Genomic DNA, 13,183 nt, shown 5'->3' on the forward strand with positions numbered 1-13,183 from the left:
AATAACTGAATGCCTTCACTGTGAATCTTATTTGGAGATTTGAATCTGGGGACTGGGGTGAGCTCCTGCTATTAGCCCCAGCTTCTGACAACCTAGTAGTTTGAAAACATGCAAATGAGAGTAGATCAATAGGTACCGCTCTGGCAGGAAGGTAACAGCGCTCCATGCAGTCATGCCAGCCACATGATCTTGGAGGTGTCTACGGACAACGCCAGCTCTTCGGGTTAGAAATGGAGATGAGCACCACAGAGTCGGACATGACTAGACTTATTGTCAGGGGAAAACCTTTACCTTTACAGAAACGGGACAAATTAAGGAGTGAATGATTAAATGGGCTCAAAATATAGGAAGATCAATCAGTTATGAGGAGTGGGAAACAATTTGGAATAGAAAAATAAAATTTTCCTATGCCACAGATTTGAAAGAAAACCATTACAAGATGATATATAGGTGGTACATTTCGCCAAATCAATTGGGACAATACAGTAAGAAAATAGAAACAAAATATTGGCAATGTCAAGAACTTACTGGCTCATTTTATCACATGTGGTGGTCCTGCAACAAGACGAAGAAATACTGGAGGGAAGTACACGAGGAATATCAGAAGATTATGCAGAGGAAATTTCAGATGAAACTAGAACTTTATTTGCTAGGTATAACTAATCTCAAAATCAACATGAATTAGGAAATAATCCTAAACCACATCACGACTGCTGCAAGAATGGTTTTTGCGGGGGTTTGGAGACAGAAGGAAACACAGATAAAAGAACAGTGGATAAAGAAGATATGGGAAATCAGAAACATGGATAGACTAACATACCTACTGAAGAAACATCAAGGAAATCTGATGAAAGAGACTGATTGGACAATACTAGAGGATTATATGAAACAGGAGAAGAAATAAGAATAAATTTCCCAGTGAAGAGACAGAGCTAAAATAGAAGAAGCAAGACCTGAAGAAAGGCAACTAGAAATATAACCAACACCCCCAATAGATATACCTGACATTTTACCTCTGTCACATCTTTCCCACCTCTCATCACCACTTTCATCTCTCCCCCTTTTATCATTTTTATTGCTGTTTTGTGTTTTGTTTTTTCTTTTTGTTTTGTTTTCCTTTTTCTTCTTTTCCCACTTTCTCCCTCATTTCTCCTCCTCACACGTTGATGTAAAATAGCAAAAGGAAATAAAAATTGTATTTAAAAAAAGAAATGGAGATGAGCACCAACCCCCAGAGTCGAACGCGACAGGACATAATGTCAGGAAAATCTTTTACCTTTAAATGTAGTATCATACCTTTCTCCTTGCTGGACTTCATTCTGTTAGCTTTGATTCAGCTCTCTAATCTGTTGACATTTTGTATTTCGATCCTCTCTTTTGGGGTATTAGCTATCTCTCTTAATTTGGTGTCATATACAAATTTGATAAGCATGTATTCTATTCCATCATCCAAATCATTGATGAAGATACTGAAAAGCACTGAACCTAGGACAGAGCCTGTGGTCACTTACCTCCAGGACAAAGAGAAACCATTGGTAAGAACCCTTTGGATTTGACCAGTTAACAATTTTGCTTTTTCTTTTTAGATATTCAGTATAGTATACAGTGAAAGTGTGAGAACAATATCGTGATAGTGAAGATGGGTGAAACAAGAGAAAGAGGAAGAGGAGAGAGAGAAAGAGGAGAGAGAGAGAAAAAAAACATATATGTATACATATATACATGATTATACAGTAGAGTCTCACTTATCCAACATAAACGGGCCGGCAGAACGTTGGATAAGCAAATATGTTGGATAATAAGGAGAGATTAAGGAGAAGCCTATTAAACACCAAATTAGGTTATGATTTTACAAATTAAGCACCAAAACATCATGTTATACAACAAATTTGACAGAAAAAGTAGTTCAGTACGCAGTAATGCTACATAGTAATTACTGTATTTACGAATTTAGCACCAAAATATCACGATGTATTGAAAACATTGACTACAAAAATGCGTTGGATAATCCAGAACGTTGGATAAGCGAATGTTGGCTAAGTGAGACTCCACTGTATATGTATATACAGTAGTCTCACTAATCCAAGCTAAACGGGCCAGCAGAAGCTTGGATAAGCGAATATCTTGGATAATAAGGAGGGATTAAGGAAAAGCCTATTAAACATCAAATTAGGTTATGATTTTACAAATTAAGCACCAAAACATCATGTTATACAACAAATTTGACAGAAAAAGCAGTTCAGTACGCAGTAATGCTACATAGTAATTACTGTATTTACGAATTTAGCACCAAAATATCACGATGTATTGAAAACATTGACTACAAAAATGGCTTGGATAAGCGAGGCTTGGATAAGTGAGACTCTACTGTATATATAAAAGGTTGAAGAGAAAATATATATATAGACCGTGACTTCCTTTAGTCCTTTGTGGATAGGGTCCTAGTATTTCTTTCTTCTAAGATTGTCAAAAAGTCAAAAAGTTTGTATGTTGGGATGCTTGTAAGTTAATGTTTCATGACTGATTATAATGCTCAGTTTTGAAAATCACTCCAAATGTGAAAGTGATACAAAAAGACCAATTTCTTTTTTTTTTTAATACATTTTTAATTAGATTTTCAATTAAAGAGCTTACAGTGAAAGTGTGAGAACAATAGTTTCCAAGGAAAGAGGTGAAAGAAAGAGAATAGACTTCAGGAAACAAAAAAAAAATAAAAAAATAAAAAATAATAATAGTAATAACAATAATAATAGTAATAAGTGAAGAATAAAAATGAAAATTATATTAAGAAAAAGAAAAAAAATTAAAAAAAGAAAAAAATATATAATAAAGACTTCCATCTCATACACAGTTATTTAATAAAGTTTGTTATTCTTCTTCTTGGTCATTTTTACTTCTTCCTTCAACTAGGTGACGGCGTCTTCTTTACCTTCACTTTGTATCTACAAACCTTCTATATAGATTAAATTAGTACCTTCGTTTGTATTTCTATCAAATAGTTTTTTACCGGATCCCAATTTGTTTGCTTTCTTGGAATTCCATAGTTATTTTTTAGTAGGTATGTCAATTTGTCCATATTCATTATTTCCAAAATCTTTGTTAGCCAACAACTTAATTCAGGGATTTCCTTCTTTTTCCAATATTTAGCATATATTATTCTAGCCGCCGTGGTGAGGTAATTAAAAAGAATCTCTTTATTTTTATCGTTTTGAATATTAAGCATCCCCAGGAGAAAATATTTTGGATCTAGTTTTATTTTAATCTGCAACATCTTTTGTATTGCCTGGTGGATCTCCTTCCAATAATTTTTAGCTTTTTTACAAGTCCAAGCAGTGATAAAACGTTCCTACTTGATCCTCACATTTCCAACATTTATTTGAAATTTTTTTATAATAATTTGCTAATTTTTGAGGGGTCAAATACCAGCGATAGAACATCTTAATCCAATTTTCTTTCAATTCTATTGCATATGTGATTTTTAATCTGGAGTTCCAGGCCCTTTCCCATTCCTCTAAATAGATTTTTTTACCCAAGTTTTTGGCCCATTTTATCATACTATCCTTTATTGGTACCGTTTCAGTCTCCCATTCAATTAATTTTTTATATATTATGGATATATATTTTCTTTCTGCTTTCATCACCTTATCCCATAATTTTTCTTTCTCCTCGAATCCCAATTTTTTGTCTTTATTATAATACTCTTTTAGTTGTATGTATTGGTACCATCCCACATTGTGAAATTTGTGATTAATCCCTTCCTGGCTTTTCATAATATAAGTCCCATTTTCTTTAGTTAAAATATCCTTATATCTCGGCCAAATTTCTCCTCTTGTTTCTCTCCTCTGACATGCTTCCAAAGGGGAAATCCATCCTGGAGTTTTCAAATATAATTTCTTTTTATACTTATCCCAAATTTTTAGTAGTGAAGATCGCACAAAGTGGTTGCCAAATTTTTTTTCTTTTAATTTTTGGTCATACCACAGGTATGCATGCCATCCTGCCCTCAAATCTATTCCTTCTAGTGCTAAGATTTTGGCATTCCCCAATGTGGACCAATCTTTCACCCAAGCAAGGCCGCATGCATTGTGGTAGGTTTGGAGGTCTGGAAGATCCAGTCCTCCTCTTTTCTTCTCATCTATAAGATAGATTCTTTTGATTCTTGGCTTTTTCCCCATCCAGATAAACTTACTTAGTTCTTTGTTCCAAGTTTTGAATTTTTGTACATTTCTAATAATCGGGATATTTTGAAATAAAAATATAAACTTGGGCAAGACTGTCATTTTTATTGCCGAGATTCTTCCTAGTAGTGATAATTTAGCGTATTTCCATCTCTCTAAGTCTTTCTTTATTTCTTTCCAAAGAGGGTCATAGTTATTTTCTAGTAGTTGTGTGTTATTCGCTGTTATTGATATACCTAGGTATTTTATTTTCTTCTTCACCTGGATCCCTGAGACTTTTGTTAGTTCTTCTTGTCTTTTTTTTGTCATGTTTTTAGGTAATAACATAGTCTTATCCATGTTTAGCCTCAATCCTGAAGTTTCCCCAAAGTCTCTTATTTTGGCAAGCCAGTAATGTATTGTGTTTATTGGGTCATCTATCACACAAATCAGATCATCAGCAAAAGCCCGAAACTTGTAATTGTATTTTTTTATTTTTACACCTTTCAATTTGGGGTCCTCTCTAATAATATTTAGGAGAATCTCTAATGAGAAAATGAATAACAGAGGAGACAACGGGCAACCTTGTCTGGTACCTTTGCATATTTTGAAATAATTTGATTCCTCTGAATTTATTTTAATTTTTGCTTCCTGTTTATCATAAATTTGATTGATCGCATTTATAAATTTATAGCCCATGTCCAATTCGGTCATTAAAATTTAAAAAATTCCCAATTTAGATTGTCGAAAGCTTTCTCCATGTCAATAGCGAGGAGAGCCAATTCATCTTTGTTTGAAAATTCATAATATTCAATTATATCAATGATTTCTCTCACATTGTCTCTCATATGCCTATTTGGAAGGAAGCCCGTTTGGAAAAAGACCAATTTCTTTACCATTATTTGAAATCATTTTTTTCCAGCATTCTGAAGATCCATTACAAGGCTGCATCTCAACAAGCTTCTATCTGCTCCCCACCCCATCTCTTCCAAACCCTTGTTTTTCTTGTGGAAATAACCAGCTTAGTTCTCATGATATCTCGAAAAGACAAAAGCAAAGTACAGTAGAGTCTCACTTATCCAACACTCGCTTATCCAACGTTCTGGATTATCCAACGCATTTTTGTAGTCAATGTTTTCAATACATGGTGATATTTTGATGCTAAAATCGTAAATACAGTAATTACTACATAGCATTACTGCGTATTGAACTACTTTTTCTGTCAAATCTGTTGTATAACATGAAGTTTTGGTGCTTAATTTGTAAAATCATAACCTAATTTTATGTTTAATAGGCTTTTCCTTAAGCTCTCCTTATTATCCAACATATTTGCTTATCCAACATTCTGCCGGCCCGTTTATGTTGGTTAAGTGAGACTCTATTGTATTAGTTTTTTAAGTACAATAAAGATGCATGGTGTGAAGTCTTGCAGCAACATTAACAATGTCCATGGCACTTTAAGTACTCAATTCCCCTGGATGCACAGGTACTTTGTGTTGTTGCATATTGACTGATATATGAAGCTGACAGGTTTATTCAGGTGAAATGACTGGCTCAGCTGTTGTTTTGAGAGCTACTACAAAGCATTCAATGTTGCGCAAATGTTTTGCTTCCATCTCCAAATAAATTTAATGAGCTGTCTTTCTCACGAACTGCTATTGTGAGGGAATGTAATTTAATAGGTTGTCAGCCAGACTGGAGAGTCATTGTAGCTTCTGCATTTCCCTAAATGATCCTTTTGTTGGTCCGTGTGTTCACAAATTCATTTCTGTTCTTGAGGTTCTTTGGGCACTTTGAATAGCAAGGCTGTGACCTGATCTATACAAATGTAGCAGGTCAGGTAATAGACAGTGGTGGGGGAAATCCACATGGCCTGATGTCACTTTTTAAATGGTATAAATGAAGAAATGTGCTATAGCTGTCATTTCCCTGTCTACACTGTCAATTGGAAGAAGCTAATTCTCTAAAACAGTGGTTCTCAACCTGTGGGTTCCCAGGTATTTTGGCCTTCAACTCCCAGAAATCTTAACAGCTGGTAAACTGGCTGGGATTTCTGGGAGTTGTATGCCCAGTTGTATGCCCCAGTGGTGAAGTGTGTTAAAGCACTGAGCTGCTGAACTTGCAGACCGAAAGGTCGCAGGTTCAAATCCCGGGAGCGGAGTGAACGCCCGCTGTTAGCTCCAGCTTCTGCCAACCTAGCAGTTCGAAAAAATGCCAATGTGAGTAGATCAATAGGTACCGTTCCAGCGGGAAGGTAACGACGCTCCATGCAGTCATGCCGGCCACATAACCTTAGAGGTGTCTACGGACAACGCCGGCTCTTCGGCTTAGAAATGGAGATGAGCACCAACCCCCAGAGTCAGACATCACTGGACTTAACGTCAGGGGAAAACTTTTACCTATGTCATAATACCTGGGGACCCACAGGTTGAGAAGTACTGGCCTAAAAGATCCCAGTGCTGTTGCTTGACTCTATTGACTTGGTTTGTTGTTAAATAAACCAAGTGAACATATTCTGTGTCTCCCATGACACATTTTCACTTTTATTGCACTTCACTTGGCTTGATATAATTGATGTTTAATCATAGGTACAGGGTATATGGCCAGCTATCAAATGTGTACACCGGCTTGATTTACTTACCTTTTTAATCTGTGAAGTTTTGGAGGACGTCACAGAAGAGTTTATCAGTCTTATGTTACTGGACATCTCATACTCAGGATGGCAAATATTCTGAAGAGTGCTAAGGGATCCTCTCACCTCTTCAGGAGTCTACTGTATACCATGCAGTTGTGGACAAGTCTACATAGGGACCACCAAATGCAGCATTGTGCAAACACGAATCAAGGAACATGAAAGGCAGTGCAGACTAACTCAACCAGAGAAGTCTGCCAGAGCAGAGCACTTGATGAATGAATCTGGACACAGCATATAATCTGAGAACACGGAAGTACTTGAACACTCTAACCCAGTACGGACAATGCGGTTGCTGTTGCCCGTTTTTGGTCTAAAACTATTTAGTTGCTTGTGATTTCCTTTTTTTTCTCCATCATTTTAAAATGCATTTGTTATGCAATGCTTTTGACACGAAATAAATAATAACTCTAATCCAGTGGTTCTCAACCTGGGTTCAACTCCCAGAAATCCTAACAGCTGGTAAACTGGCTGGGAGTTGTAGACCAAAAACATCTGGGGACCCCAGGTTGAGAAGAACTGCATCTAACCACTACTATGTCAGACTACACAGAGAAGCCATTGAAATCCACAAGCATGTGGACAATTTCAATAGAAAGGAGGCAACCGTGAAAATGAACAAAATCTGGCTACCAGTACAGTAGAGTCTCACTTATCCAACATAAACGGGCCGGCAGAATGTTGGATAAGCGAATATGTTGGATAATAAGGAGGCATTAAGGAAAAGCCTATTAAACATCAAATTAGGTTATGATTTTACAAATGAAGCACCAAAACATCATGTTAGACAACAAATTTGGCAGAAAAGGTAGTACAATACGCAGTAATGCTATGTAGTAATTACTGTATTTATGAATTTAGCACCAAAATATCACGATATATTGAAAACATTGACTACAAAAATGCATTGGATAATCCAGAACGTTGGATAAGCCAGTGTTGGATAAGTGAGACTCTACTGCATTTTAAAAACTCTGAAATCAGGGCCGTAAAGAAAGAAGAACACTCAAAAACAGAAGAATTCCAGCCAAGAAACCATTAGGGCCATATGAATCACCTCCCAACAAAGGATTCACCCAGGAAGGAAGAAGCCAAGCTTTGAAGCTAGAAGGTCATTCAATTCTTATCAAGGTGATCAATTACAACATTCACACTTGCCTCAAACAGACAGGAGTTCTTTCTCCCACCCTGAATATTCCACAAATATATAAACCCCACTTGCTTAGTTTCCAACAAACCTCACAACTTCAGAGGATGACTGCCATAGATGTGAGTGAAATGTCAGGAAAGAAGGCTTCTGGAACATTGGCTATACAACCTGGAAAAGTCACAGAAACCCAGTGCTAAGATTAATAATAAAATAATCAATATAATTCAGAGCCAATAATTAAATAGCTCTTAATTAATTTAATTTAATTTAAATAATTAAATAATTAAATAAAATTAAATGGTGACTTGAAGGTTGGGTTGCTGACCTGAAATCTGCCAGGTTCGAATCCCACCCGGGGAGAGTGTGGATGAGCTTCCTCTATCAGCTCCAGCTCCATGTGGGGACATGAGAGAAGCCTCCCACAAGGATGGTAAAAACATCAAAACATCCGGGCGTCCCCTGGGCAACGTCCTTGCAGACGGCCAGTTCTCTCACTCCAGAAGCAACTCTGGTTGCTCCTGACACGAAAAAAAATAAATAAAATAAAATGGTTATGCCTGCTGGGCCTGTTGTCAGTTACTCCCACTTTCAGTTATTGCCTCTGCTTACAATATGGTTTGAATGAGGCAGGAAACACAGGGAAGGGAAAACTCCCTGGAGTTTTGTGAGCATTCCTTCTAAGTTTTGATGGTCCCTGACTTAAGAGAGCTTTCAAACAAGATTAGATAAAGCTATGGAAATTGAGTCATTAGCCAGAGTTCTGTTTAATAATATAATACAATAAAGACTAGTTTCTTTTGATGCTGCCTAAATTGTAGGCAGAGTTCTTGAATGTACGCACCTACTTGATCCTGCCCATTTTTACTATTAAAAGTTAGCTTCTTGGATGAGGTTGAGTCCAGTAAGTAATTAAATGCTTCTTTATGACTGGGTTGGTCTCACCTGCTTTGAAAGTGCCTCTGTAAGAAATACATTTTGCATCCAAGGGATCTTTGGCAAGTGGTGGCAGCTACATTCCAGATGGCTTGGGTGAAACAGTTTATAGGTACTTGTTTCATTCTGTGTTTAGGCCTGGGCTGGGCACTTAAACAACTGTGGATAAATTATTTTCATTAAGAGAATCAAGTGTGATGCTATTGAATCCTCTTTGAGTTCTCATCAGCTTTTGATACCACTGACAATAACGTCTTGTTTTATTGACTGTACAGACTGGATTTAGCAGCCATGCTGATATTTTGATTGTGCTTTTCAGGGTCAATTTCAGAAAGCAGCATTGGAATAAATTCTTCTTGGCCCCATGATACCTGTCCTGGTGAGTACCACAAGACTCTTTCTGTTTTCCATACTCTTCTGCATCTTCCATTTTCTTTAACATCTTTATCAATGGTTCTCACTGTATTGAGGGAGGGAATACTTGATATGTAGTTGGATATCAAATTAAACTTAAGATCCACAACAGAGTTACTACACTACACTGTTAAAAAGTTGCTATCCCACTTTAAGTTGCTACCTCTCTTTGTCTAAGAATTTTGAAGAACCTTCTCTAAACTGACCTACTGTATATACTTGAGTATAAGCCAACCCGAATATAAGCCGAGGCACCTAATTTTACCACAAAAACCTGGGATAACTTATTGACTCGAGTATAAGCCGAGGGTGGGAAATGCAGCAGCTACGGGTAAATTTTAAAATAAAAATAGATACCAATAAAATTTCATTAATCAAGGCATCAGTAGGTTGAATATTTACTATCTTTCAAAGAAAAACAATAAACTAGCTCTATAAGTGGAAAGGTAGGGGCAACAAAAACAATATGATATCAACAATAACCTAATAATAATAATAATAATAATAATAATAATAATAATAATAATAATAATAATAATAAAAACTTCATTTGGATCCCACCCTATCTCCCCATGGGGACTCAGGCCAGCTTCCAACATAGTAACAGGCAAACATTAAATGCTTATATAAACAATGCAGAGCTAGATATAGATCTATAATTATAGATACTAATTTCACATATGCATTTCCCCAGAAACGTTTGCAAATCCCTCTGTGAGTGTGTGTGCATTTCCCCTACAATATTTGCAAGCCAAATATATATATATACACACACACACACACACACACACACACATATATCTATCTAGATATGTCTATATATATTTGTGTGTTCATTTCCCCCCTGTAATATTTCCAAGCCCTATATATAGGTAGGTAAGAATATATTCATATCTATCCAGACATCTCTCTTTATATAGATATTTATATCTATATAGAATTTGCAGAGACTTGCAAACATATGAGGGTAAATTCATATATAAAAATAATGTGTATGTATGGCTACAGATATACAGGCACATGGATCTATATGTATAAAGGATCTGCAAAGACCTACAAACATATGAGAGGAAAATTCATATATACAATTAATGTATATAGATAGATACAAATATAAAGGTACATAGAGATTGCAAAAGCTTGCGAGGGGTGAATGCCTATATATTTATAGGAGAGTTTAACAAATATTTCAGAGGAAAATGCTTTCATAAGATTAATGAATATATTTTTTTTCTTTTTCCTGACTTGCAAGGGCGTCTTTCTCTTTCCAAAACATTTCCTTGATTAAGAACAAGGGAGGCTTTGCAAAAGAAAACACACTGATAAGGGAGCAGAGAGAAACAGATCACACATTGCAAGCAACAGCCTGCAGGCTCCGTTGCCAGCCTTGACCTTGACCCGATTATAAGCCGGGGGAGGCTTTTTCAGCTCATAAAAAGGGCTGAAAAACTCGGCTTATCTTCGGAGTATATATGGTAATTTATTTATTTGACCAGTCATATGACCATTTCAATGTACAACACAAATAAAAACAAGGCAGAAAGGATGGGAGGACAGCAGCTGACCTTCTGTTTGCCGTCTAAATCTTATTACCCTGATTCTTCTTTCAGGAAATGTGCTCTTTTCTTGATAGCTTTCAGGGGGGAAAAGGCTTACTCTGATTATGGTGGATCTTTCTCGTCCTTGCAAAACGATTGTCAGAAGATCATTTCTGTTGGGGACCTAAAATTAGATAGTAATGAATGTAAATATCTGTATCAAATTTCAGTATATGCTGGGCAGTCAATCAAAAAATGTTCGATATCTTCCACTATTTGTTCTCCCCAAACACAAAATCTCTAATTTCTTGAGATGTTACAGTAGTGACCAGTTTGCATCATAATACCAAGTTGTTCAAACCTGGCCCTGGTATATATTCTTCTTAAGGGTAACGGAACTGGAATAGTCAGATAGTGTTCTAAATGAATATTCATTTTGTGGTAAGCTAAAAACTTTGTGGCAAAAGACCTACCTATACTTGCTAGGTCCAATTGAGCATAGATATCACAAGTGCATTGCATGAGCATTTGTTTTGCCCTAGGTCCTAGATCGTTCAGAAATTGTAAATGCCAATTTTAGTCATCTCCTTCCCTAAACTGTAAATCCCAGCATTCTATAAGATTTAAAGTGGGATAGCAACTCTCTAACAGTGCAGTGTGGCAATTTCCTGACTTATGTAGAGTATTCTTGGGGGCAGAAGTTCATCAGGTGTTAGAGATAATGGCCTAGTTGTTGTAGAAAGAACTGGGCAAATAGTGCAAGAACTTAGAAGTATAAAAAAACTTTATGTAAGCATGGAGGAATCGCCTATGGTTTAAATGTCTCTATGCTAATGCAGAAAACATAATAAACTTTATGCAGCAAAGTGAATATGATAATAGGCATCACTGAGATCTGGTGGGATAAGTCTCATCATAGAAATGTAATAACAGAGGGCTAGAACCTATCTCAGAGAAGCAGACAAAATAGAATAGAGGAGGAGTATGTCAAGAATGCTTACAACTGTGAAGAGATTCATTACTTATATCCGGGCCGGGCTGTGGCACAGCTGGCTAGTAACCAGCTGCTATAAATCACTACTGACCGAGAGGTCATGAGTTCGAAGCCCGGGTCGGGTTAAGCCTCCAACCATTAAAAAAAAAATAGCCCCGGCTTGCTGTTGACCTATGCAGCCCCGAAAGACAGTTGCATCTGTCAAGTAGGGAAAATTTAGGTACGCTTTATGCGTGAGGCTAATTTAACTAATCTACAACACCATAAAACTGCCAGCAAAACACGAGGAAAAAGAATGAGGAAGAACAGCCACCAAAGGACAGTGAAGCAACAGCTCCCCCTGTTGCCGGAATCGTGAAGCTGGAAAGATGTTAAAATGCCTCTGTGTCTTTCTAAAAACTGAATGTTGTTTGTCTGTTGGCATTGAATGTTTGCCATATATGTGTTCATTGTAATCTGCCCTGAGTCCCCTTCAGGGTGAGAAGGGCGGAATATAAATACTGTAAATAAATAAATAAATCCTGGAATTCAGGAGAGATGTAGTAATGGGAAATTTCAGCTATCCCTTATTAGCCATTTTGCCCATCTCTATGTGGATAATTTACCCAAAAAAAGTCACTTGCCAACCAGTTTAGAAAGTTTATGAAAAGATAGCCCTTTCCAGCACTTAAAAATGCCAAGATATCTCTACCCTACATTTGAGCCTATGTCATGGGATGAACACAGTAGGTTGATGTTTCTTAAGTGGATGGCTCAGTAGAATTTAATGAATGTGATGAGGTGGTATGGCAGTGTTTATCAAACTCTGCTCCACCAGGTGTTTTGAACTTCAGCTCCCAAAAATCCCAGCCAGCTTTCCAGCTTTTAGGAATTATGGGAGCTGAAGTCCCAAACACCTGGAGGAACAGAGTTTGAGAAAGATTGCTCTTAGGGATCTTTCTCCACTTCCTCTTCCCCTCAGTCCTCTCTCAACTTTCCAAATTGTAGCTATGTTAGATCAGCAGCCTAAGTAACTTTCCTATCTTAAAACTGAGTTTCCTACAATAAAGCTTAGGATCTTTCTCTTGTTTTCCTCATCTATATTAGTTCCGATCGGGTTCATAGTGTAATTACTTATTGCATATTTATTGCCCTCTACCTATGTCATCGGCTTGTTTTCTTGTTATGAATATGTGCAGGGTACGCTGTATTTGCCAACCTTTTATCTGATTAATAGTTATGATTATTTATTTATTTATTATTTATTTACAGCATTTATATTCCGCCCTTCTCACCCCGAAGGGGGCTCAGGGCGGATCACATTAC

General features: G+C 36.8%; 1 protein-coding gene across 1 annotated transcript in view; it reads left to right on the forward strand.

The window, feature by feature from the left end:
• Positions 1-8,781: 8,781 nt before the first annotated feature.
• LOC100561569 (fatty acyl-CoA reductase 1) overlaps positions 8,782-13,183 on the forward strand; it is a 98,841-nt gene continuing 94,439 nt past the window's right edge. Inside the window, exons 1-2 of the mRNA XM_003221371.4 lie at positions 8,782-9,044; positions 9,252-9,311. Of these exons, the coding sequence (XP_003221419.2) occupies positions 9,020-9,044; positions 9,252-9,311 (85 nt within the window). The 5' untranslated portion in view covers positions 8,782-9,019. The remainder of the gene's footprint in view (positions 9,045-9,251; positions 9,312-13,183) is intronic.

This window comes from Anolis carolinensis, chromosome 5 (assembly GCF_035594765.1).
Source record: "Anolis carolinensis isolate JA03-04 chromosome 5, rAnoCar3.1.pri, whole genome shotgun sequence".
Lineage (NCBI taxonomy): Eukaryota > Metazoa > Chordata > Lepidosauria > Squamata > Dactyloidae > Anolis > Anolis carolinensis.